Below are 27,128 nucleotides of genomic sequence, written 5' to 3' on the forward strand. Positions count from 1 at the left end.
AATTGATGCTTCAGGAACGGTGTGGCTTGTGAGACGAGTTCCTGGCTGGAAGAACCTTGCTTGACTAGAACTTGTAGTCAAAAAAACTTTTGCCTCAGAAATAACTATAGAAGGACCAGCATGCTTAAACAGAAGAGTCATTTTTACAGTTTGGTGGATTTTGGACTGAGCAGGTTTGCAAAATTCTGCAATTTATTTAGTCTTGTCGGCTGGATAACATGTCTGTCCCCGGTGTCTGTCCACGGGGGGGGGGGTATGGATATTTTTGTGTAAGATAAATATCCATATTTAAAACTGTATAAACCGTAATCTCTAGCTTCCGTTAACTGTCGTACATGTTCACAAGAGAGTGGCGTTCCAGTGGATGACGTAGGACGTAGGCGTAGCACAAGTTCCGTTGAGAAGTGATGAACGCAGAAGCGAAGAGGAGAGAGCAAAACAAAACAGCAGTCACGAATTTGAAAAATTTTGGAGGATTTCAATATAAGCCTTTGCTGTAAACAAAACTCGGTTCTTCAAGACTAGCATATTCCCACTGAAGCTTACGCTACGCCTACGTCATCCACTGGAATGCCACTCTCTCGTGAAGTTTGAGAGACTTAAAGTAATTTAATAGTTTCACACATTCAAAAAAATGTATTACAAGTTATTGTATTTTATGTCAAAATTAATAACTAAATATATATACTAATACATCAATTTGCTAATTTAGAAATATGTATGCAACATTTATTTCAAAGTGAATTTGAGAAAACATGATTGAGGACATGGGAATTTGTCTTTCGAGTGCTTCAAAGTGCTTTATTATTATTAATTTGTGTTAATGGGGTACATCCATGGAAAACCATGTGGCATGAAATGTGCATAATATTTTATGTAAAATATGCAGCATTGTTTAATGGGGACATAAAATCCACCAAACTGTTGGAATGACCCAGAAGTGTGAAGTGTTTTTTCACTCTGTTGGCCCTTCATTACTGTGAACAGGAGGATTATGGCTATAGAAGACAAGAAGAATGATGAGATGCCATTGAATCAGACTGTGGGTGGCAAAGACTGGTCACTACACTTCTGTTATCTCATATAAATGATTACCCTTCTATTTTCATCACTGTTGCCATTTATCTGAGAGATGAGGGATGTTTTTGGATAGCGTATCTTTCTAGGGAAGCACAGACAAATTTAGAATGACAAAGTGTAAAACACAACAGGATTAAACTCTGCTGTTTAAATGGTTGCTTAGGCATTCACAGTGTGTGAGATTATTGGATGTTGTACTTTACTGAATTGATCATGAAAAAAAAAATCAGAAATGCAATCAAAAATGTCTGCTTTGTGTTTTACTGCAGAAAGTAGAGTAACAAATTTTGCCTGTAAATGAAGTGCCATATTCGGTATAATGGTTTCACATGGTTCAGCATGGAAATCAACCTGATTTAGCATCCTGGAAAGTTCAATAAAGGGGACATTTGGGGCCTGTTTAAATTGTAGTCTTTGAGATTTCATCTTTGTAACACCCTCAGGCAGCTATTTTCTAGATATGCAAGTACAGTTCCTTTCTATTTAAAAAGGGACATACCGAAAAACCCCATTCGTTTCAGCAAATTATTAATTAAATATGACAGCAGTTTCACCACAAATTATTTAGCCTATTTAGCTCAAATTTGGCAAAACAAAAATGCATTTATTTTAGTACTTCAACGTCAACTTATTTTGTTTCAGGTAGTTGCCAATGCAACATTTCTAATCTTCTTTTTCTTCATCCTCTTCTTCTTCTTCTTCTTCTTCTTTCTTCTATTTTCAACCAGAAATGTGAAATCAAAACAAATACTGCTTTGTGTTTTACTGCAGGAAGTAGAGTAACATAAACATTTTTGGTTCCACAGCATGAAAATCAACTCAATTTAACATCTTAAAGTTCACAATAGGGAACATTTGGGGCATGTTTAAATTGTAGTCTTTGAGATTTAATCTTTGTAACACCCTCAGGCAGCCATTTTTTTTTAGACATGCAAGTACAGCTCCTATCTATTTAAACTGGGAAAGACTGAAATTCCTAAGCGTTTTTTTTTTATTTCAGCAAATCACTAATTAAATATGACAGCAATTGCATCACAACTTTTGCCTCTTTAGCTCAAATTTGGCTAAACAAAGATTCATTTTTTTCATCTTGACAAATGAGTTTGGACAAATATTAGATTGGAAAAGGAAAAAGATGTGCCCATAAACAAAATTATGCTCTTCATCCCTCAAAATTGAACTGGCACCAGAATATCTCATCTAAACTCACACTTCAGGCATCACCTCTATTCCCCACCCAACATAACATGATGCCTCTCAGAATATCCATTAGCGATATCCATCCAGTTCCCTGAATCATCATGCATAGAGAGACAGAGAAAGTTTGATCAGAACTGAATGGTAATATGTTTTATGATGATGTGTAATTTATTCAGACTGTGGAAAGTTTTAGATGGGATGTTGGCTTTTTTTGTATGACACTTTGAGATACAATGCATGATCCCTGTATACTCAATGTGTTTGTGTTTGTGAGAAACTATAGGATTCTAGTGATATGACGCCATCAAACCTTGACATATGATATTATGAAATAAGATTACAGATGTGCAATGAAATTACTCACATATGGTGAGAAGAGCAACACAGAGGGGTTGCAGAAATAATTCTTATCACAGTTTAATGCATGCAAACATTTGTCAGCAGCACATCTGGTACAGGTGGCATTACCCAGGACAAAAAAAAAATCACTTTTTTTTCACTCTGCTAAACACTGTGGCTTTTGGTTGAGTTTGAGGTTTGATTTTTTGTGTTTTTGCTATAGATATCTATCTATCTATCTGTAGCAGAATCTATCCCTAAATCTTTTCTTGCCAGACCTTCTCAAACCCAAACTACAAAGTATCTTAGATGTCTTTTATTCTGAGCATGACCTTTAAAGGCTCCATGAAATCAGAAGGGGATAGTTTTGTGGGTCTTTTATTCTATGTCTGTTAGCTTTGAGGACGGTTATACTGGTACACAGATCACAAAAACTACATTTAGCAGTTTTACAGTTTAAAAAATATATATTTTGAATCTAGGGCAATGGACCAAAATACTGCACAAATATACAGTACAGATTTCTGGAAATTAAAATCAGTCTGTCTGTCTGTCTATCTATATCCATCTACCTTGGGTATAGAAAAGAATCACCCCCCCCTTTAAAATAATCACATTTTGTTGCTTTGCAGCCTGAAATGAAGACGGACACAGTTTTTGTTTTATCCATCTGTATTTATTCAGTGCCACTTATAACATCCAAGTGAAATATATAACTACAGAAAAAAAAAGTTCTGTCAGTATTTTGTTGAACCACATTTTGCTTTACAGTCTTTAGTCTGTTGAGATATGTCTCTACTAACTTTGCACATCTAGACTTTGCAATATTTGCCCACTCTTCTTTGCAGAACTGCTCAAGTTCAGTTAAATGTGATGGTGACCGTTTGTGGACTGCAGTCTTCAAGTCATTCCACAAATTTTCAATGGGGTTTAAGTCTGGGCTCTGACTAGGCCATGCAAGGACCTAGTCAAGGGCCATTTTCTCCTTTAACTACTGTGTGGTCAGTTTTGCTGTGTGCTTTGGGTCATTGTCATGTTGGAAGGTAAACCTTCTTTCTATTGACAACTTTCTGGCAGAGGGCAGCAGATTTTCCTCAAGGATTTGATTGTATTTTGCCCCATCCATCTTTCCTTCTATCCTGACAAGTGTTCCAGTTCCCAGCTGCAGAGAAACACCCCATAACAGGATATCACCACCTCCATGCTTTACTGTAGGAATAGTGTTATTTGGATGGCGAGCTGTACTGGATTTCTGCCAGACATATCGTTTGGTGTTGAGGCCAAATAATTCAATTTTAGTCTCATCTGCCTCAGAATCTTCAAGGTGTGTTTTGGCAAAGCTCAGTCGTGACTGCATGTAGCCTTTCTTGAGGAGTGGCTTTTTTTCTTGCAACTCTCCCATACAAGCCACACTAATGGAGAATTTGTGATATTGTTGTCACATGCACACAATGACCACTCTTTGTCATAAATTCCTGCAGCTGCTTCAGAGTTGCTGTAGGCCTCTTGGTCGCCTCTCTGAGCAGTTTCCTCCTGGCTCTTTAATCCAGTCTGGAGCGACGTCTTGATCCAGGGAGGGTCTGTGTCGTACCAAATACCTTCCAATTCTTAGCAATAGACCTCAATGTGCTTCTAGGTATTGATAAATCCTTTGAATTTTTTTTATCCATCTCCTGAATTGTGCTTGCCCACAACTTTATCCCAGAGATCTTTTGACAATACCACCCTTGATTGTTTGCTTCAGTTGCACTACCAAGGACGGAAATTCTCCAGGAAAGCTCTTTTCACGCTGAGCTAATCAAAATGACCACAGCTGATCACAGTTGAAAGTCAAAAGGCTTTGTGTGCCAACAAGAAGGTGATTAGCTACACCTGATTCAGTTTACAAGTCATTTTTAGGACGCGTAATCCTTTTTCCAACTCAGTGATTCTGTTTGGATGTTATAAGTTGCACTGAGTAAATACAGCTGTATAAAACAAAAACTGTGTCTGTCTTCATTTCAGGCTTCAAAGCAACAAAATAGGGGGTATTTTTGGGGGTGATTCTTTTCTATATACCCACTGTACTAACAGGTGTTATAGACCCTAGATTAAGTTGCACGCCCACACAAAATGAGTGGACAGCTGTCATGCTCTTAATCAGCACAAACCAACTCTGCTACCACCACTTAACCGCACATATACAAGCACACGCTTACCCAGAGACACCCACTTTCCCCCAAAATCCCCTATGGAACATCTGACAGCTCTGCCTTGAGCTTGTAATACATCTCTGGGAGCCACAACACCCAGTGCAATTATTCTTTCTTGCTGACTTTACCTGGAAAACATAATTGAAAGAAGCTGTTTTTATTCATACCACTTAAAGTAAATCTTTAAAGAGGAACAATTTAAACTCTAACAAGTCAGTTTCCTGATGTTATAATGACACAATAAATTAATAGACTGTCAAGGGAAAACTTTAGTGGGAAACTGGGCAACTATGTTGCTTACTCTTTACAAACTTACTAGAATCAACTTCAGTGATGAAACACTAATGGGCCAATTAACATGGTTCCAAAAAGAAGGGATTGAGTGTTTTGGTGTTGCTGTAACCACAAATTTGTGGGTGATATATGAATTTTCCCAACATGTCCTTAAGGCACTTAACACTAAAGGTTGTTCCATTTCACTTACAGTGTGCATATACACCTTAAGAAGCCCTTTATTCATATAATAATTAGAATAATATAACAATAAAATGGATCTATCCATCCATCCATCCATCAGAAGCTTTTTTCAATTATAAAACATTGCGAAACTGAAACATCTTCTGTCTGTTAATGATTTGGAAGTTGTTGTGCATGCTTTACTGTAAAGCACTTTGTCCAACATGTCTTAAATGTGATCTAAATGTGATCTATCTATCTATCTATCTATCTATCTATCTATCTATTGTGATTGGACGAATACGTCAAGCGTGTGACGGAAATGTTACGCCCCTTACCATACCAAGATCTTGTAACACTCCAAAGAGAAAGGAAAATTTGAAATCGCATCATATGACCCCTTTAATATTGTTGCTAGACTTACTATTGATCATACTTGGGGTAAGGGGTAACTTGTCCCAGAAACCATGAGAACACCTTAGCAACCACACAAGAATGCCCTGGCAACTACCCAGAAGGCAAACATCACACTATATTTACTGATATCACCATAGAAACCACATAGGAATGCCCTACCTATATATGATTTTTTGTTTGTTTGTTTTGTTTTGTTTCTTTATTAAATTTTATTATTACCGAACAAACCTGACTACATGGAATGACAGCAGTGTGCAATTTTTAAAATTCAGACCAGGTAGGAAAAAAAAACCCTTCAACTGCACATTTACAGCATAACGTCTCGTTATGTAACAGTACATTTTAAGACTCTAAACTCTGGAAGCATTTTTGCAAATGTTAAAGTAATTTGTGAGGTGTAAAATGGAGCATTATGCACATGACAAGCGAGGATGTGGTGTACATGTAAAGAAGAAAGCAGCTGTGAATTGCTAGCAATGTCAGACGTATCAAGTGGTTCCAGCCCAAGTGATTGTTTAGGATTAATGGTGCAGTCTCTAGTGCATGCGCTTTTTATGGAAACTCAAGTAGTCGGAGATAGGCCCTTGTGTGCGGCTGTTAGTAAAGAAGACAGGAACACCAGAGCAGGGTGATGAATGGCCCAGCGCTGGTTCCCAATCTGTTCTGACAGCGACTCGCGTCGACTGTGTTAGTCAGCGAGGATGCATGTGTATGTGTGTATGAAACAGAGATATTAAGACTGTGAATACCAAAGGTTTCAAGCACACCTGTCTCCAGCTTTTGGTTAATGAGAGTCAAACTGGCCATGTGTGCCATGGAGCAGAAAATATCAAGCCTGTTTCCACCACAGAATAAAAAAAAATAATTTGACTTTATAATTCGCAATCGTGAGTTTGAATCTTACAATTCTGAGAAAATAATTCAAAATTGCAAGAAAACAGTCAGAATTGCGAGATGTGAACTCGCAATTGCACGATAAAACTTGCACTTCTGACTTTATAACTTATAATTCTGAGTTCATAACAAAACAAAGTCAGAATTGCGAGACATAAAGTCATAATTTAAATAAAGTCAGCTGTGTGACTTTCTTTTCAATGGACACAAAGGAAAAAAAATGTTCAAACAGTAGTTTTATGTGACAAAAAATGTAAAATTTTCACTTTGGAAATTTTAACATCCATCCTTGTTCTCCTTGATGTGTTCTTCAAAGAAGCAGCAATAGCTGATGTGTGAATTAATCATTCTCTTGAGTCAAATATGCCAGTGAATCACTGATCCAGTTCATGGAATGATTCATTGATGAATCTAACAAATCCAAGCTCAATTCACGGAATTGTGATCCTGTCTCAGTTGTTAATATCTCATTCGAAGTGATGATTCGTAAGACCTGGAATATAGAGCATGATTCATATGACCACTTCTGTGCATCTTTTTTGAAGCTCAAGTCCTAATTTTTCTTTTTGTGTTCCATTAAAAAAAAGAGTTTGTAGTTTGGAAAAACATGAGGTTGAGTAAATTGATGGTAATATTTTCATTTTTGTTGAACATGTCCTTAAACGTTATGTAAATAGCAATGTCCTATTAACATTCCCTCTTAAGAAGGGCACGAACACGCTTGATCAGTGACTCTCAAACACTTCTGTCACAATCTTCTTCAGGTTGTTGGATAAAGAATCCCACCCTTTATTACAGCTGTCTGCTCTGCATGTTACATGCAGTGCTGAATACAGCTGACAGAGAGACAAACAATTCATCCTTAACATCTCCAACATGCTGATATTGCAGTCCGAAGGACAACAGGTTTAGTATCACTATCATTCATCATTTGTCAGTGACTCCTTCTGCATTTACATCTAAACCTGACAAGTGACTGTTTATATGAATGAATGAGAGAATTATTCATTCATTCAACTGATTTCTAAAAAAAAAAAAAAAAACGGATTAGTCAAAGAACAAAACAAAGGACAAACACTTACTAATTCAGGAACAAAACAATTTACTGTATTTATGACTGAGTGAATGAATGACTGAATCATTCATGCTTTCATTTTGTTCAAAGGCCCTGATTCATTCAGGAACTAAACACATGCTTTATGAGTGAATCACTGAATCATTCATCAAATCTATTTGTTCAAAACATTAATTTAGGATTCATTTAGGAATGTGAGTATTGCTCTGAGACTCGCAACATTTTATGTTCTGCTAGGACTTTGTTTGAAACTATTTTTTGTTAGCAGATCAAAAATAGGCGAAGTAACTTGTGTAGTAAGTTGTATTCTAAAATGTAGGTTATTCAAAATGGACATTATTCATCAAACTATTGTGTAAAAGCAATATCTCTAAAGTATAGCACAGAAGCTGTGGACTATTTATAATGCATTTATGGTACTTTTAGAGGCATTTGGAGTTGGACGAATGTAGTCACTATGAGCTGTTGTTGTATGGAAAAGATTTGTCTGATTCTTTGACATGAATGACATAATTTTAATTTAATTCTACAGCGAGTGCAAACAGGTGTGTCAGCCAAATGAAAGGGAGTCCAATCAATTTTATCAAAACTAACCTAATATGCATTCATACCTGACACTGATTATTGTAAATTACCACACATTACTTACTGACATCCTCCTCTTTGTCCTGTCTTCCTGGCTGGGATTTCTAAAATGTCTAGGTTTTGTTTTTGTTTTCCATGTTCCATGTTTTTCCATTGTTTCCATACTTGCTGAAGGTAATGACTGAAAAAAAATAGTTTGACCAGTAGCATGGAGTCATTGTACATAATTGGCCAATCACAGCATGTGGGAAGGTGGGATATTGAGAAAGTCAAAGCAATGCAAATACACTCACTTATAATTTGTGAGGACTGTGGAAAGCATGTCAATAGGAAAACAAAGCCAATACCTGGACATTTTAGGCAACCCTGCCAGAACATGTCAGGGAAAAACTGGATCTATGGTCACCCTACTTTACTGTCATCTGTAGCCCCTTTCACACAGTAATAGCAATAAATTGCCGTAAAATTACAAGTAAAACTTTACCGGTAAATACAAAAATGCACTGTTCACACAGGCAACAACGTTCTGTCTTTTTTCCGGTAAAGCACCATTCACACATCAATTTCAAAATACCGGTAAATTATGTGACATCATTAACTGGAAATGACCTCTTAAGGGCTGCGCCTCCCGGTGTTGTGTTTGTAAACATGGAGGAGTATACATGGTCAGTGTTTTTGCTGATGTTTTCATTTGTAGCGAATCAGCTCATGGGGAAATATGAATAATTAATCATAACTAGTTATAATTAATTATAAATATTTAGATCCGCTGTAGATATTTACTTGACTTCTCAGGGTCAACTGTCTGTCAATTCTAAGAACGTTAATTTCCTGGTTAAGGGAAATTACTTTCAATGAGAAATGGTGTGTCTGATTGGTCCAGACGCTACACATTTTTGTGCCAAACATTCACATTCATGCAGCTGCTGTTGCCCCAGAGACATATTTCTTTAACTTCCGTAAAACAGCACGCAGTAAATGCGTCAGAATGTTATGATTGGCCCAGAGTAGATGTCTCACGTCAGAGCGTTCAAAACTTGTATGCGCTCATACCGGTAATCTTGTGCTGCGCTCACACAGAGCGCATTACCGGTAGTTTACTGGTAATGTTGCAACTTCTCATACCGTAAATTGCCGGAACACATTTACCGGTATTTTTTAAAAGGTCCTGTTCACTTGATCTCTTAATGGTAATTTACCGTAAAAACTGTATGTGTGAAAGGGGTTTGTGATTCACATTTCAGCATGTTCAGCAATCTATAGTTACTTGCCCAGTCCTAAAAACAGCAGAGTGTGAAGAGTGTTGACTATTAACAGTTGACGATTAATGAGTTCTCTGATGTGTAAGTTATGTGTCAAAGAGTCAAGTATAAACCGATGTACACAACATGTAGTGTGTAATAGATTCTGATCCACTGACATACTGATGATTATTCAGCTGTTAAACAGAATAACTGACAACACTCATTACTTATTTTGTTGCCAAATGTCATCATCTACTATTTTCAACTATCATTTTTGAAAATGAAATATAATGGCCATAGAAATACCATAGACTTACATTAAAGGAGGGTCCCAAGTCATATCTATCACTGGTTGGAGACACAGAGAAATAGATATGTGTGCTCTTTTGACTTGGCCTAGTAGTAAATAATGACTTAGCAACAACCCAGTACAGTAGTATCATAGCGATAAATGCATGCAAAACAAAGAGTGATGTAATTGCTGGCCTCCACAGCAATTACATAACCTTTCTCCCGCCCCTATATCATAGATGGGTCGGATGGCTTTTGCAAGCAGAGAAAAACAACAGTAGGGTTCCTGTGGCATGCTGTGGGTGAAGAAGAACAGTGTGACATGTTTGTGTTGTTGCATGTGTCATTAGCGCTACTGTGTATCGCTATTGTACATCGGATCTTAAAGAAGGGTGTTTGTGCGTCATATGCATATACTGGAGGAAGATATTCAGATGGCTGCATTATTGCAATTGCAATAATGAAACCAAGGAATATTACACTTCTAAACTGATATATTTGTGCCACACCACTGCTTTAAATGCGGTTACTGCTCTTATTGCAAAACTCAGTGCAACAATTTCCTCTTTAACTTTAGGTTTTGCAATAGCCTGAATCCACTATCAAATATAAGATTATAAGAGATCAGAATCCAAAAACAATAGGTACAATTAGATATATTTCATGATAAAATATATAATGGTAAAATACAACCTTACGAAAAAGAGCCAGAGCGAAGGAAGTAACTCAGTCAACATGCTGACACAAAATCTGCTCATGTCCAGATGGTTTCATCCACTAAAACCAGACCGCTTGGTTAAAGTGGAGTGACTTTAACATACATTACTGCTAGCAAATGTGCCAGCTATGATGTAACCTTGTCCCTTGAATGGAACTGCTACAGGCCTAGCTCGTGAAAATGAGCTCATATGTGAACAACAGGAATTTAACTCATTACATATGAACATTTAACATTTTAAGTAATGTTTTAACCTCTGTAGATGGTTAACTTTCACCTCTGATACTAAATAATTCACACTTTTGGATCATGCATTATCTACTCAATAAAGGTACATGCTAATAAATGCATTAAGGTTTTAGAGATTCAAGACACTGCTTGCATTCATGAATATGGCATGTGGAAGAGTTCAGTTTGTCCTACAGGATAATTTAAAGGACCAGTCCACCCTATCACATGCTCACAAATGGATCCTCTGCAGTGAATGGGTGCTGGCAGAGTCCAAACAGCTGATAAAAACATCACAATAGTCCACAAGTAATCCACACGACTCCAGTCCATCAATTAACAAGTTCATCCAGTGAACTGAAAAGCTGCATGTTTGTAAGAAAAACATCCACCAAGACGTTTTTAACTCCAAAGTGTTGCTTCCAGTTAAACAAGTCCTCTATCCCTAATATTGCTTTCTCCAGTGAAAAAGTTGTCTCATCTGAATCAGGAGAGAAATATGCACAGATCAAGCAATGTTTAGAGCAAAAAAACAGTCTAAAGCAAACAAATATGTTGGTGGATTTTGATGTGAGAGGACAATGGGATATGGACTTTCTCAATATTAGTTAGAAAGACAGAGAAACTATAGAATATTTTTTTGTACTGCCTGCCACAGCTTTCATCTTAAAGCAATAGTTCATTTCTTTTAATTACACAGCAGTTAGAATTTGTGCATATGCAATTTTTTTTTCACAAGTTTGTGTCACTCTCAGCAGTAATGATCAAATGGACAGATAAATGAAAAGTATTTAAAGGTAATCTCTCAATTGTTTTCATGTCTCCACTGAATTATTATTAGATATGATACACTGATATTTAGTCAATATTTTCAGGGTGACCTGAATTTATTTTTAAGCCATCATTTTGTGTAATTTTTTGGAGAAGAGCAATGAGTTTGATCCTCTTGCAATGGATTATTTAAAACATTGAGGACCCAGTTTGTTCTTTCAGTCCATGTTGTTCACATTCAGCCCAAATTGCCTGTCAATAATAACCATTTCTTTGTCACTTATGTTTTTTTTTTTTTTCATTATCAAATAGCAGTTTGACACTAGGCAACATGGATAGGGCTTGCTAGTATCTGAACTTAATTTCACACATTGTGAAGTATCTGCAAGTTGTCTGATTATACTTGATCACATTATTACAATTCATGTTTCAAAATTATACTTTCAGAAAATTACACTTGGTGTGCAGCTATGAACCCATAGTCATGTGAATGTCCCTCCTGCTTTGAGAGCCACTATTATCAGCTCAATACGACTATATTGTACTCGGTGTCAATTAGATTTTTAGTTCCCTTGCAATTTATAATATCGCTCTTCAATAGAGCTCTGAGCACCTCACATCATGTGTATTATTTTGTGTTTTACTTTGCAACAATGGCTTCAGCTACTCTGTCAGGTAGTTTAACAAATTTGATCACAGATTTGGTTAATTACTATTACAATTAGAAAAGAAAAGAAAAGTTTGTGAATAGTGTTTTCTGTCTATGCAATGACATTTTTTTTTCTAAACATTTTTTTTCCCCCTCAACAACTTGTTTTTAATTTATTTATTTATTGTGCATATCATGAATACCATGGACCACTGGACCCCACTGACTTTTTAATGCACAAAAAGGAAGAAAAACCGTTGCATCATCGTTGATTTGTGCCCATGATCCCAATTTAGTCTTGTGATCATGTCTATTTATGTTTGGACATCAAAACCATACAATTAAAAAAAAAAAAAAACTCATGTGTTTTGTTGCATTTTTGGATTTTTATAATGACCTGAAATTTAATGGTATCAAAGTTTTCATGTAAACACCCAAAAGTCCATTAAACTCAAACATGTCATTGGCTCCACATAAAAAATGCTAAACAAGAAATGAATCTAAATGATCTAAATGTATTTAAGACATATTATTTAATATGACTATTAATTATTATTATGATTATTACTATTAATCATCTAATTATTTAATCTGACTAAATCAACCTGACTATATAAGGCTGGACCAAAGAATAGACCATTAAAGGTAATTATTTCTGAATTAACCGGTTTTATTCCAGTCAAAGTTATTGTTTAATGTCTAAATCAGCCTGAATTACTTTTGATTAGATGAATAACAAGGCATTTGAGTCAGATCAAATAGAAATTGCACCTTCCATTTCACATTCCAGTGTACTTGTTCCTTTGATGTGATTTTAATTGTTATTTTGCATTCCGCTGACTTTCATGCACAAAAAAGGAAGAAGAAACGCTAGTTTTGTTTTCCCCCTCAAAATATCTGAAATAAATTGAATAGAAAGCAGAACATTGCATCATTGCTGATTTTTGCCCATTATCCTGATTTTGTCATGCGATCATGTCTATGTATGTCTGGACATCGAAAGCCTACAATTTCAAAAACATGTCATGTGACTTCCACCATTTTTTGATTTTTATAATGACCTGAATTTTAATAGTATCAAAGTTTTGTTGTACATGTTAACACACACAAAAACCCATTTAAACCAATGAATTTCATTGGCTCCACCTAAAAATGTTAGTTAACCAAAAATATCCTTCATTCTGTAAAATCTAAAACATTTGAAGGCATATTAAAGTTGTAGACACATTATTTAATATCTAACTTTTAATAATCTAATAATTTAATGACTAAATCAGCCTGACTACATTAGGCTAGAACAAAGAATCAAAGTTATTATATTTAATATGTCTATTACTTTTGATTAGATTAATAAAAAGTCATTTTTTGAGTCAGATCAAGTAGAAATCGCACCTTCCATTTCACATTCCAGTGTACTTGTCCCTGTGATGGGATTTTAATTAGTATTAACCAATTTATAATCTTGTTTTGTAGTGTATAAGAAATCCATCAGTAATACAAAAAGTAATACATCAGTATCTTTATATAGGACATTATAAAAAGGACCTCAGTTTGGCAATAAAGATTGTTTGTTAATGTCCTGTTTCAACCATATATTCAAATGGTAATCATATGCAAATAGTAGAAGTAGAAAAGCCATAATAAAACACTTAGTGACTGGTATCTAGACCATATTTCTGCAACAGAATGTATCTAATGACGGTCTAGATTAGATACTTTGAACTTATACTTTGAAGCATTGTTCTAAAAACTCAAGGATGCAATTGTATCTAATTCTCAAATATGAGAGCCGGGGATGTGTCTTCTTTCTGCACTTCACACGCTGATTCATGTTATTGCACTTGACAGAGTTCATTTCCAAGAGGAAACCATCAAACTGCCTGCTCATCGCTGGGGATATTACGGTCAATTTTGATATGAACAGCCTAACTGCAATGGGAACACATTACATTCGGAAGCCTGGAATGCAGATGCATGATTATGTCTATTACAAACATCAATTTCCGTCACATTGCTCAACCGAATGTTCCCTGTCATGTGCACAACACTGCCATACCTACCTACGCTTCTTTGTAGATTTGTTGCTTCGTATACTTCATCCCAGCAGCAAAATGCCATCGGTAGATCCCAAGTTTGATGGATTGGGAACATAATTCTACTCCCAACATGGTTTGCATGCTTCAGTGACCTCCTACAATAGCCGTTCACCTGAGATATGACTTTTACTATATTACATTCAGCAACTGTGACTCTTAATAAGAATATGGATTACAGCATGAATCTGATTTATAGTCACCTGGTTATATATTGGACGACTGCATCATGCAATGTCCACTTCATGCCATATTTCTGCTATTTACAGCCTTCTTTTTGCAGTTTAAGCAAATTGTTGTTGATTCAGAATGTGAGAACTAAGGTTCATCTCATTAAAAAGGCAGCAAACTCTGATCAGGTCTTCAGCGTCATTCTTAAAGGATCAAATTTGGGTCTCGATTTTTGTTGTGATCTGCATTTTAGGCTATGATAGGGCTATTTTAAGATGCAAAACATTACCTAGATATCCTTTAAGTGAAATCTTAAGAATTATACTGTATGATTTTCTCACCGAGAGAGAAAGCTGTGTCCAAAATCATCATAGATGTCCTTATAGCCAAATGGGGTTGGTGTCACTTGCTGATATTGGTTTAATCAATGGCATATATTAAGGTTTGTGATAGAGAATGATGATTCAGGGCAGACTGGAGTTTTTAGCATGAGGAGAGGGCGGCTCACTCTGACCCCGTCAGCTAATGATGGATGAGGGACTGCTGCAATTTCATTGGCCAATCTCTGAGCCGTTAAATGATCGCCAACATTCCGGAAAAACAGCCTGTTCCCTTATACTCATAGTTGGACTGAGGAGGAAATTTTGTTGCAGAGATGGCACAATTACAAGATTTTGTTGTTTTTGCTGAATATCATAAATTGGTTCAATTATTTGAACATTTACTGTAGCATATCGATTAATATTTACACTATCATAGTTGCATTAATATTAGTTTCATCATTCAGTAAAATGTAAAAAATAAATATATATGTTAAATGAATTAAACTGCACATAAATATATTCATAAATCAATGTATCAAAATAGTATTGATTATTCCCATACTATATTCACAAATATAAAGATTTACTGAGAAAGTGAACATAATTTCAATCCAGTTTTTCAAACCAGAGTTTATATCTCACAGTTAAATTTTTTTTTTCTTGCGTGAAAGTAGCTTTGTGAGTAACAGTTGTGAGTAACAGTTGTGAGACTTTGCCATTTTAAACTGCGATATAAATGGCTATATAGATATAAACAGTAAAAACAAAAGCAATTTTGAGGGGAAAAAAATCAGAATTGCAAGATGTTATCTTGCAATTATGAGGTATAAACTTGCAATTTTGAGAAGAAAAGTCTGAATTGTGAAATAAAAAGTTGCAATTATCTTTTTTTTTTTTTATGGCAGAAGTGGTCATTCTTCCTAATGTCATTTCCAAAATCTTCCAATAGCCTGCACAGAAATGTCTACATTTTCGGTTTTCAAATATGTTTTATTATATTTTGAGAAAATATTGTGTAAATTAAGTGTTCAATTAAAGTCAGCATTTTTTATGCATCTAATTTGCGATAATTAAATAATTGTTCATATTGTTACTTTATTCTGTTCAAGATGGCAATATATTTTTGCCAGACTGTTACTGTAAATAAACATTTTGTTATTAAAAGACTTAAAATAAAAACGTAGTAGGTTAGTTAGTTAGTTGGTTGATTACAGTACATAGGCCAATAAACTGTTAAAATTTGCAATGAAAACATACTAAGAACATGGATGAAAACATAAACATTTGGGAGACCTGAAAAGTGCAGATATCTCATTGAGGCAAATGTGATGAACAAATGTGTTGCACATCAGCGCCCTAGGAGCTTGGGTTTACAGAGTCAAGAATGATAAGTGTGTGAAATAGCGGGATGGGTGTTAATGTGGTGATCTGTCACTCCATTGATCCTGCCTGAATCCCATATCCTGAAGTTCTGATGTGGGCTTTTCAAGTCTCTAAATTAAGGGCTCAGTTTCTGTTCAAAAATGCCATTGAAGTATGGAAAGGAATCCCCTAGCGTCAGAAATGATCATGGATTATTGGGTCAGTGTGAGCAGGGAGCAAAAGGACACATTCTCATTTATCATTCTTCGATTTTAAGCACATCAGTCTCCCTTATATTGAACATTTCATTTGAAACACGTTTGCCTCTAAGCTATAGTAAAGTAAAAGCTCAGAGCACTAAAAGTTGAAGGCCAAGATTGTTGAGGCCTTACTGATTTAATTCTGTAACATGCTGTATAATGTAACAATTCTCGGCAATTGTCAAATGTGTGTAAATGTTGGCTTTGGCGAGTAAATAAAACACATTAGTTATCCGGTAACTTTAGGAACTGCAACATAATAAAAAAAAAAGAATGATAAACTGACTCTCTCTGATATAAGTGATGTACACAACAGTGTTATTTTAGTATTATTTATTATTATTCACTATTACAGTATTTATTAATATTAATGAATTTATGTTTATTCTTATATGTTCGATTTTCATTGTAGTTTTAGTTTTAGTAATTTTACTGTATGTGTTACTGTTTGGGTTTGTCATTACTATTTTTTATATTTTAAATATATCTAGTTAGCTTTAATTCATTTTATTTCAGTTTTAGTAACTTATTTTATTTGAGTTAGTTGCCATGGCAAAAGTTTTTTTTTTAAATCTAATAATCTAATTGATTCCAGCTTTAATTCAATTGATGAAAACAATTTTAACAGTTTTAGTTTTTGTTATTGATATTAACACTGGTGCAGAAATCGAATTGAAGTCATGCAAACCATCAGCTTGCATATTTTCAAACTTTGGAAGTCGGTTTTCATCTCTGAAAATAATAATAAATAAATAATAATTAAATAAATAATTTATGCATTTAGCCGACTTTTTTTATCCAAAGCGACTTACAGTGCATTCAGGTTATACATTTTTTACCAGTATGTGTGTTCCCTGGGAATCGAACCCACAACCTTTTGCGCTGTTAACAAAATGCTCTACCACTGAGCCACAGGAACAAAAAGATTAAACGAAATTAAAAGATAAAAAGAAAAAAAAAATGGACCTTTATTTTAAACTTTCTCACAGTTACCTTTATTTATTTTTTTACCCTGAGGCAAAAATTGACTTCCACATTTAAAAGCTTTTATCTAAATTGAAATTTACCAACAGAAATGTTTCTAGGATGCCTTTTTTTAAAAGTAGGTAAAAGATGTCGGGTGTCGGTACTTTATCCGCACCTTTAATCTTACTACATACCATTTGTGTTCAGTGTGTTAAACCCCGGTGAAAAGTGAAAGTGGGACACTCTTTGCGATTTAAGTTTTTTTTATTTTTTTATTGCCTCAGTCTCTACATTTAAGCAATGTCACTGAGAGAGAAAAAAAAAGTAGAAGGAAAGGTTGGGGAAAAAAAGATCAACATCTTACATTTTCCTTTCTAGTGCGATTTCTCAGAAAAAAAAAACAAAACTCCAGCACAGAGGAAATCTCTATTTGTGAGAAACATGGTATCGGATGGCTCATTGTTCTCCTCACCAGCTGCTTTTCTCAACCAAGTAGATATATGGCATATTCAATAAGGGAATTTATTCTCCATTTGTCCAGCAGAGCTCTAAATCTTCGCTCTGTATACACCATGGCACTGCCATGTCTTCCGGGACTACCTAACTGTGACAGTGAATGCATTTAGCGGGGAAGGGTGTAATTTGTCCACAACAATAATATGGAGTGGTTCGCTCTGCAGGCGGTGGGCCGTAATATAGCTTGCTGTAATGTAGAGAAACAGCCGCCCTCCGGGGTTCAATAACTGTTTATTACTCCTGCCTCCACTTCAGAAGCATCACGATCACCATCAGCCCGGTGGCCTCCCACATTATAACTCCACGCTATCGACTGGAGTTTCTGTTATTCGCTAAGCCTGTTGAACAAATCCCTGTTTGTGGTCATGGTTCCACAGGTCCGTGATCTAATAGAGGATGTTAGGGAATTGTCCTCTCCAGCTCTCATTTGTCTTCATATAGAGGCAAGAGCCGAGCTGGTCAGTTTTCAGAAACAGGTTATAATGACATATTGATGAAGCCAGCTTCACAACTTGTTCATATATATGATATAATTATTTTACCAAAATAAGAGGGATCATACAAAATGCATGTTATTTTTTTTTATTGAATACTGACCTGAATAAGATATTTCACATAAAAGATGTTTATATATTGTCCACAAGAGAAAATAATAGTTGAATTTCATAAAAATGACCCCGTTCAAAAGTTTATGTAGGCCTGATTCTTAATACTGTGTTGTTACTTGGATGATCCACAGCTTTTTTTTTTTTCTAAAAAATTGATCTCAAAATCATACAGTCATTGTTGGAAAGGGTTCAAATATGCAAAAGATGCTGGAAAACCAAAAACCATTCAGGACAAACAAGGGACTATTGAACAGCTATCACAAATCAAACAAACAATAATAATAATAATAAAAAAAAAGCTACTATTCAACTATTATTTATGTGAAATATCTTATTCAGGTCAGTACTAAATAAAAAAAAGAGCATGCATTTTGTATGATCCCTCTCTTATTTTGGCAATATACTGCAAACTGTATATATTTCCACTCAATGAACTGCTGGTGCAAAACCGTTTTAGTGGTCTGATCAATCTCTCTTTTTTTCTCCTCTATAGTGTGTCCTGGCACTGATAACAAGCTCAGCACGCTGTCAGATTTGGACCAGCAGTACAAAACTCTTCGCAAGTTCTACGAGAACTGTGAGGTGGTCATGGGTAATCTGGAGATCACCAGTATTGAAAGAAACCGCAACCTGTCATTCCTCAAGGTAAGTACTCACAACTGTATTTATTTGATAAAAATACAGTAAAAACAGCAATATTGTGAAATCGTATTACAAATGTAAAAATGCACAACTTTAAAAAACTGATTTCTATAAAAAAAAAAAAAAAAAGATAATGTATTCCTGTGATGCAAAGCTGAATTTTCAGCATCATTACCTCAATCTTCAGTGTCACATAATCCTTCAGAAATCATTCTATATGCTGATTTGCTGCTCAAGAACCATTTATTTTTGTTATCAATGTTGAAAACTGTTGTGCTACTTAATATTTTTGTGGAAAATAAAAACTTTATTTGAAATTGAAATCTCTTATAACATTTTCAGTCAGTCAGTCAATCAGTCAGACAGACAGTCAATCAATCACATTTATATCACATTTAACACATGTTGGACAAAGTGCTTTACAGTAATAAAAGCCAGAATCATTAACAGACAGAAAAGGTTTAAGTTTCGCAATGTTTTATAATTGAAGAAAGCTTCTAATGCTTCTAAGCTTCTAACTTCTGATGGATGGATGGATGGGTGGGTGAATGGATGGATGGATGGATGGATGGATGGATGGATGGATAGATAGATAAATAGATAGATAGATAGATAGATAGATACTTGCATTGTGCACCTTTTTTAAAATAATGCAATGAACAAAATATGGCACATTATTATGTGTGACTAACAGAATACTACATAAATATATAAATAGCAGAAGACTATTTACTCTCAATATGAACACTCCAGTGACATAACATTAGAGAGCAAGCCATCGTGTATTTCTGGATTTCAAAGGCAGTTGGAGCTTTTAGCAGTCTTTTGTACGGGTGCTGCAATTACTGGCAACACTGATGGTTAAATAGCTCTTTTACATTTGCATTAATGGATGTTACTCTGGTTCCAAACTTGGTATAACTGTAGAAATTGGACAAAAAGGCTGTATGCGGCTGTCTTTTTTTCATACTAAAACCAGGTGTATTACTTATTCTGAGAGAACTCAACTGGCTTCTGAGTCTTAATAAATTAATGGCTTTTCATGAAAGTCACCTCATAATGGCTCTAATGTATCAGGATGAAAATATAGGAACAGGTCACATGGTATGGTGCAAATGAAAACAGAGTGTGTAGTTTGAGGGAGATCCCATGGTGAGCATATTGTGTCTTCCCTCAGGAGGTGCTGGAGACTGCCAAACCAGTTATTGAAATTTCAGAATTGGAAAATTCTTATTGGAAACTAGGATATGAACTTAAGATGATTATTTGCAAAAACTGAAATATATATATATAGGAAGCATAAAAGCACCTGCGTCGATGAGCTCGCCAGATGCACAAGCATCAGTTACACAAGCATATTATGCCTTATATTATAATGAGCAGCTTTACTGTGGAGCTGAGCTGTTTTACAGTCGCACAAGCATTATGTCTATACTATTATGAGCAGCATTTACTGGGGAGTGGAGCTCGTGCAGTCAGCTCTCGGAAATAAGGGGCTGATTGTGCTTCTTCCCGCTGAACAAGAGCTCGCCGCTGCGGCTATTTTTTTCTGAGGAGATTGATGTTGTTTGTGTGACCAAGTGGCCAGAGGCAACGTTATATATATCATTTTCGATTTTTGATATGAAGCTTATCACACCTGATCGTGTTTACTCGTCTGGTTGTTTGGCTGCATTTAATTCTGAGGAATTAAATTAAGTATTTATCTGACTATGAGAAGTTAGATATATAATTTTCAATTTTTTATATGAATCTTATCACACCAGACCGTGTTTACTCATCTGGTTGTTTGATTGCATTTGATGGTCATGGAACAGAAGTAGTTACTCTTTTGAGGAAGGAGGCCTTCGAGATGGTCCCTCCTCACGTAGCAGAGTCCGGGTTTTACAGTCGGTACTTCACCATTCCGAGGAAGGATAGAGGGTGGCGTCCTATTTTAGATCTGAGTCATTTGAACCGCTCAGTCAGGCGACTGAAGTTCAGCACGCCCGCACTCAAACAAGTCGTGTCTCAGATCAAGTCTGAGGACTGGTTTGGCACGATCGATCTAAAAGATACACATGTCTCCATCCTTCCTCATCACAGGAAGTTCCTGAGGTTTGCTTTTGGGGGCAAAAGCTTGCCAACACCGAGTTCTTCCTTTGGCCTTGCACTCTCACCCCACACTTTCACACTTTGTTTTCTATGTGAATATATTGTAAAATGTAATTTATTTCTGTGATGAAAAGCTAAATGCTAAAATAAATGCTGATTTAGTGCTCAATTATTGTCAATTATTGGTGCTTGATTATATGCTTGATTAGTGCTTAATTATAATAATGGTTCATAGATACATAGATAGATAGATAGACAGACAGACAGATAGAGATAGATATATAGATAGATAGATAGATGCATCTCCTTTGTATTTTGTTGTGACACTTCCACCTTTTTTCATCACGCCCTACATTGTGCATGAAAACAACTGAAGGAACAAAGCCATGTTTCAAAGGTCTCTTGTTTACCTTTAAAACAAAGGTTTTTGTTTCCTTTGTTTGTTTTTGTTTTTTAGCTTTATTTTTTGTTTTCATTTAAATGTTTAGTTTTGAAATGTTGTTGTATGCATTTGTCATTTTTATTTAATTTCTTTTATTTTCTTAAATGTGTATATATATAGTATTTATAGACTTTTAGCTTTTAGTTTTAATTACTTTTTCTTATTTGTAAGTCGCTTTGGATAAAAGCGTCTGCTAAATTAATAAAAGTAAAAGTAAAAGTAAAAGTTTACCTGTAGTCCTGATGTTTCCCCATCAATCTACCAGCATCCAGGATCAGGTTGTGTATCGGCAGGTGGTGTCACTTTGGCCTGTCAAGTACACCTACAGTCCACTGTCAGTTTTTATCCTGGTCAAGGCCTGAGCGTTCCAGCAGCAGCTAATGATGTTACAGGGTTTGACTGACTCTTCATTAAGGTCTGATCAATCAGGCTGCTGGCTCCCTCCATGCCTGCTTAGTGGGAATACCACAGTGGCTCAATGTCTGAGCTGCCAGCTTGTGTTAATGTCAGGAACTGCCACAGACAATTGCCTCTTTGCATTTGTTGCTCTGCCACCGCAGTCCATATATGCAGTTCATGTGGAGAGACAGATCTATGCAGTGGTAGAACATCTCTCAGGTCACTTTTCTCCCTCCTCATTAAAATCCTTCTCACATTTCAATCTCTAAGTTGAAAAACACGCTCTCCAGGGGTCTCTCTACCCTTTTCTCTGACCAGCAGAGACCCTTGGGGAAGTTTTTGAGGGATCCGCTCCACTGCGTATTAAATACTCTCTGTGCCTTTCCTTTCATAAATTTTTTTTTCAGTATATAAAAAAGGCAATTGCAACTTTTTATCTCACAATCCAGAATTTTTTTTCCCTCGTAGTTGTAAGGTTCTGTCATGCAGTTTTGAAGTTATGCCTCACAATTCTGACTTTATGTTTTAGAGTTCTAACTTTATATCTTGCAATTCTGAAAGAAAGAAAAAAGGCGTGGAAAAAAAGACTGAATTGTGAGATATAAACTCAGAATTGCAAGAATAAAAGTCTGAATTGTCAGATAAAAAGTCCAGCTGGTGCATTATATGCATTAATAATTTTAGAGTGTTATTTTTTCCTGTGATTAATCACACCAGATTAACATGTTAAAACATTAATTACTTTATTTATTTAATTGTTTTTCCTAAATGAAGATGTCAACGGGTATTCCCAAACTATAATAAAGCAAACTTTCCACACTTATCCCATGCGCGCACACACACACACACACACACACACACACACACACAAATGCATAAGTAAATGCAAGCATGCTTACATACATATACAAACATACATATATGTACTGTATGAATAAAAACTAGGACATTTCTGTATAAAATATTTTTTAAATGTGTTGCCTGCTGCAGGACAAACATGTTTTATCTTAAATTCTTCTGTATTTTTTTTTAAAATAAACTACTTATTTCCAATAAATCAGTTTTAAGTAACACCTATAAGGCATGTTTCATTTTATTTATGCATTTTATATTGTGTATATTTCAGGTGCTGCACATTTGTTGCATATGCTTATTGAATGCATATTCGAGTATATGGCCTTAAATGCAATGCATTTTGGGTGATAAGCACAGGAGAGCATTACAGTTACTCACAGTGACAGCACAACCAGCAAATAACTGACTCAACACAGACAGAAAGCGACACAGACTGGAGTAGTGGGCAGTTTGGACCATGTAAACAGACACTGTACACAAATGAATCCATCTGTGTTACAGAGCACTCCTTATTTCTAACTAGTTTCTCTTTCGGCAAGAGTACAGAAAGCAAGAAAACTTGACAAAAATTCTCTATTATAAGAAAAAACTGTCATGGTTTTGACATAGAAAAATTATATTCAAGGCTTTAGCCACAAAACTCCAGAAATTATGATGCCCTTAACAGTGGATTTATACCTTACTATTTTATGCTGACACAACTAGTCCAATGACATTTAGACGTTTTATGTGTCCAAAAGTGTCCAGACTGAATGTGTTTGTACCCAGTTTGTATAGATTGGGGAGACGTCTCCTCCTCATGAACTCCTTCAGTCTGTTGAATACCGAGTGCTTTGATGCTCTTATTTCTAATATTATTTCAAATAAGCTCTCATCTTGGAAAAATCTCTAGTGCCCAGTCCACCTTTAATGCAAAACACTTTTAGGCTTTTTTAAAAAGCTGTGTGAGAGTTGGTGTTAGTTTTTTAATTAGTTGCAAGATCAAATAAATTTTTATTTTGTAGTTCAAGATGTCAAAACTATACACATATATCCAATTATTTTAATCATTCTTATGAGCTGAACAAAAAGGATAAAATGTTCCACATTAGGAAATGTAAAACATTAACATTTATTTAACATTAGTATGCACAAATATGCAATTTGGTGCAACTGTTGATATTGATATGGCCAAAAAGTGATGAAATTCGGATAGTAATGTAAATAAATGAGTCTTTGTAAGATGATATAATGCAAAACAATACAATGATTGAGGGATAAAATAAACAGATAAATGTTCCTCAAAAGCCTGTTGTATCCTGTTTGATGCTTAGAGTTTAACATGATTTTTTTCAACAACAAAAAAAGATATATGGATAAACAAGTAAACCTAAACTGCTTCAGTCCAGTAAATGTCATTCTTGAAATATTAATAACAAAGTTATTCATATGTTTCTTTTATAAAAATTAAAGTTTTCACAGCTAAAAGACGTGTCCACAACCTGAAGGTGGACATTTTTGAATTATACTAAAAGGCTTTTTACTTGCTAAAAAAAGTATGAACTATCAATAAGACGACACAAGGCATGTAGTAGATTGTGTAAGTTTTTCAGCAAAGTTGATAATGTAGGGGCCTTAGAAAATTTCAGTAATGATAAGTAGACTTTATAGGGTTAAACAACCATGCAAAAATCTATCTATGATGGTCTGCTAGAATTACAGCATATGAATTATATTCAAATTAACATTTTTTACAGTTGTTTCTTTATGTTTCCTCTTAGTGAATGAGTTTAATAAGTCCATGCGATTACTTTACTAAAACACTCTGCTTCTCTCTACCATAGACTGTATAAAAACATGGATGTAGTGTCTGTGACGTCACCCGTAGGTTTCCGAAGAGCTTTTTTGAAGCCTAAAGTAGGCGGAGCTGGCCGTCGCCATCTTGGCAGCGCGTCACCGTGCGTCACTCCCAGATAATCGAAAATGGGCAAAGAGGCGGGAGCTGGTTGCTGAAACCACGCCCACCTAGCTCGACGGTGGTGACAGCAGCGGCAATCCACCTGTCACTCAAGTGGCCACGCCCTTAATTATGCAGAACTTTAAGGCTTAATATAATTTAAACGGATGAGTTATAAAAAAAATTCACCCCCCTCACAGTTCTCATGTTTCTGCTGTAAAGTTGGGCATTTTAACAAGGGGAGTATATGGGACTGACTCCCTTTTGGAGCCAGCCTCTAGCGGCCAGTCGATGAATTGCAGTTTTAGTCACTTCCTTTTTGGTTTCACGAGTGAGACCGGAAGGTTGCCGCTTGCTCTCTACCCATTTCCATCTTATGCTCCATGAAATCCACTTGCTTTCCTTTTTAATTAGGATGTAATCAGAAACTGGGCCTGTCATTAATCAAAGCCACCCAAATGAGAGGGTATTGTCCAGCTCACTCACCTCATTACAGGTTTGTGTGTGCTATACTAATATTTCAAGGTTGAAGCTTTTTGCAAACCCAGACAACAGTAAATCCGTCCTATGAGACCTTCTGCAGGTTACATCGTTACGCCAGTAGGTGGCGGTAAGGGAACGTGTGTATGAGTGAATCAATCAATCGTTTGCTCAACTGACTTGTTCAAAACGTCTGATTCATTCAGGAACACGCAACAGTTAATTCTGCTTCGACCTTTGGATCTGTAGGCTGAGCTAAAAATGTAGGGCTACAACATAAATATTGTGTCTGAAATGTAAGTTGGGCATTTATTGTTAACTTTTTGTTGACTGAATTGTTGTATTGTTGTTGTGATGCTGTAACTTGCTATCGTGCTGAGCACAATACAAAAGTATGGGATACAATTAGACTCAAATTTACTAACAAATGCATCCACAATTATCCATGAACTTGATAAATGTTGCAAATATATCTTACTATCCACAACCAAATATATTTCAACTTGTGTCTGTGAAATTCAGAATTAGCATGAATGTGCAGCGGTTTGTACAAATAGAAACATGTTTGTGAATACAGATGATTTCTTTTCCATTAGTGTATCAGAATTTGCGCATGCAACAATGAAGATGTGCATTTGTGGATCGAGTGGCACGCGTGCATTCATTGACATCTCGAGTCGATTCTATTTGATTTATTTGGATTTTGAGACTTTATTTTCGCAGTTTTCAGCATTTCACAACCCACACACAAACAACTACCAATTAATAAGACCCAGCGCTATTCATTAATGTCTGCACATCTACCCATCGATTAGAAAAATTCACAGATGTATCTTAGCCTACTATCCACAACCAAACGCCTTTTAACTTGTGTCTGTGAAATTCAGAATTGCATGAATGTGCAGCATTTTGTTCAAACAGAGACATGTTTGTGAATACAAATGTTATATTTTGTATTAAAGTATCATGATTTGAGCATGTAGCGATTAAGATGTGCTTTTGTGGATCAGGCGGCACGCGTGTATTGGTTGACATCTCTTCTGAGTCATTCTATTTGATTCATTTGAATTTTGAGACTTTCGTTCCGCCCTTTCAGCCTTGCACAATCCACACGCGATCCACACGCAGCTGAGCCAAAGAAAATAAGCGACCATTAGATGGCACTATAGCACCAGCGGCATGTGCGCTTTCCATTGGGTGTGCTTTATGAATGGTTTGCGTGCTTTTTTTTTTTTTGGTTTGGCTATTCTCCTCTGCCCGTAGAAATATAATAACTTTACATATAACTCTGTAGATCTATATATTATCTATGTAGGTATTTTTGGAGCAAAACAACTGAGCCAGCGGAATTTGTAGTTGTAGAGAATAGCCACACATGTGTACCAGTAAATTTGAAGTCACAGAATCACAAATCAAGAAACTCATACGCTCACATGTTTTGCTAATATTGCTGCAATGAATATGGTGTAAAACACATTCACACACCTGCATCAAAAATGTGAAGTCACAGACAAATTTTGTACATCCACAAATCAGTATCTGAATTCTTGCAATAAGATTTGCACACTTGTAGAATGTTTTCTTACATATATATATTTTTTTCCCTTGGATGCTTTTTCTAGCACAAACACAAGTGCACAACGACAATGGCGTGAATCTGCTGCTACGAGTCTCAAACCCGTTTTTCACTTGCAAATGACAAGTTTCGCGCACTCTCCTTTTTGCACCACATATCTGTGCACTGTAAAAAATAAGTGTAATTTTAACTGTAAAATTTTGTAAAAACGATACGGAAAAAAACTGTTAATAGGTTAACAGTAAGTTCCCGTACTATATACAGGG

The 27,128-nt window shown here is 35.7% G+C and overlaps 1 protein-coding gene across 1 annotated transcript in view; it reads left to right on the plus strand.

The window, feature by feature from the left end:
• Window positions 1-27,128, plus strand: part of LOC107707608 (receptor tyrosine-protein kinase erbB-4-like) — a 229,271-nt gene that overhangs the window by 90,544 nt on the left and 111,599 nt on the right. Inside the window, exon 2 of the mRNA XM_016511687.1 lies at window positions 18,932-19,083. Within this exon, the coding sequence (XP_016367173.1) occupies window positions 18,932-19,083 (152 nt within the window). The remainder of the gene's footprint in view (window positions 1-18,931; window positions 19,084-27,128) is intronic.

This window comes from Sinocyclocheilus rhinocerous, unplaced genomic scaffold, assembly GCF_001515625.1.
Source record: "Sinocyclocheilus rhinocerous isolate Xijiao unplaced genomic scaffold, SAMN03320098_v1.1 scaffold1016, whole genome shotgun sequence".
Taxonomy (NCBI): Eukaryota; Metazoa; Chordata; class Actinopteri; order Cypriniformes; family Cyprinidae; genus Sinocyclocheilus; species Sinocyclocheilus rhinocerous.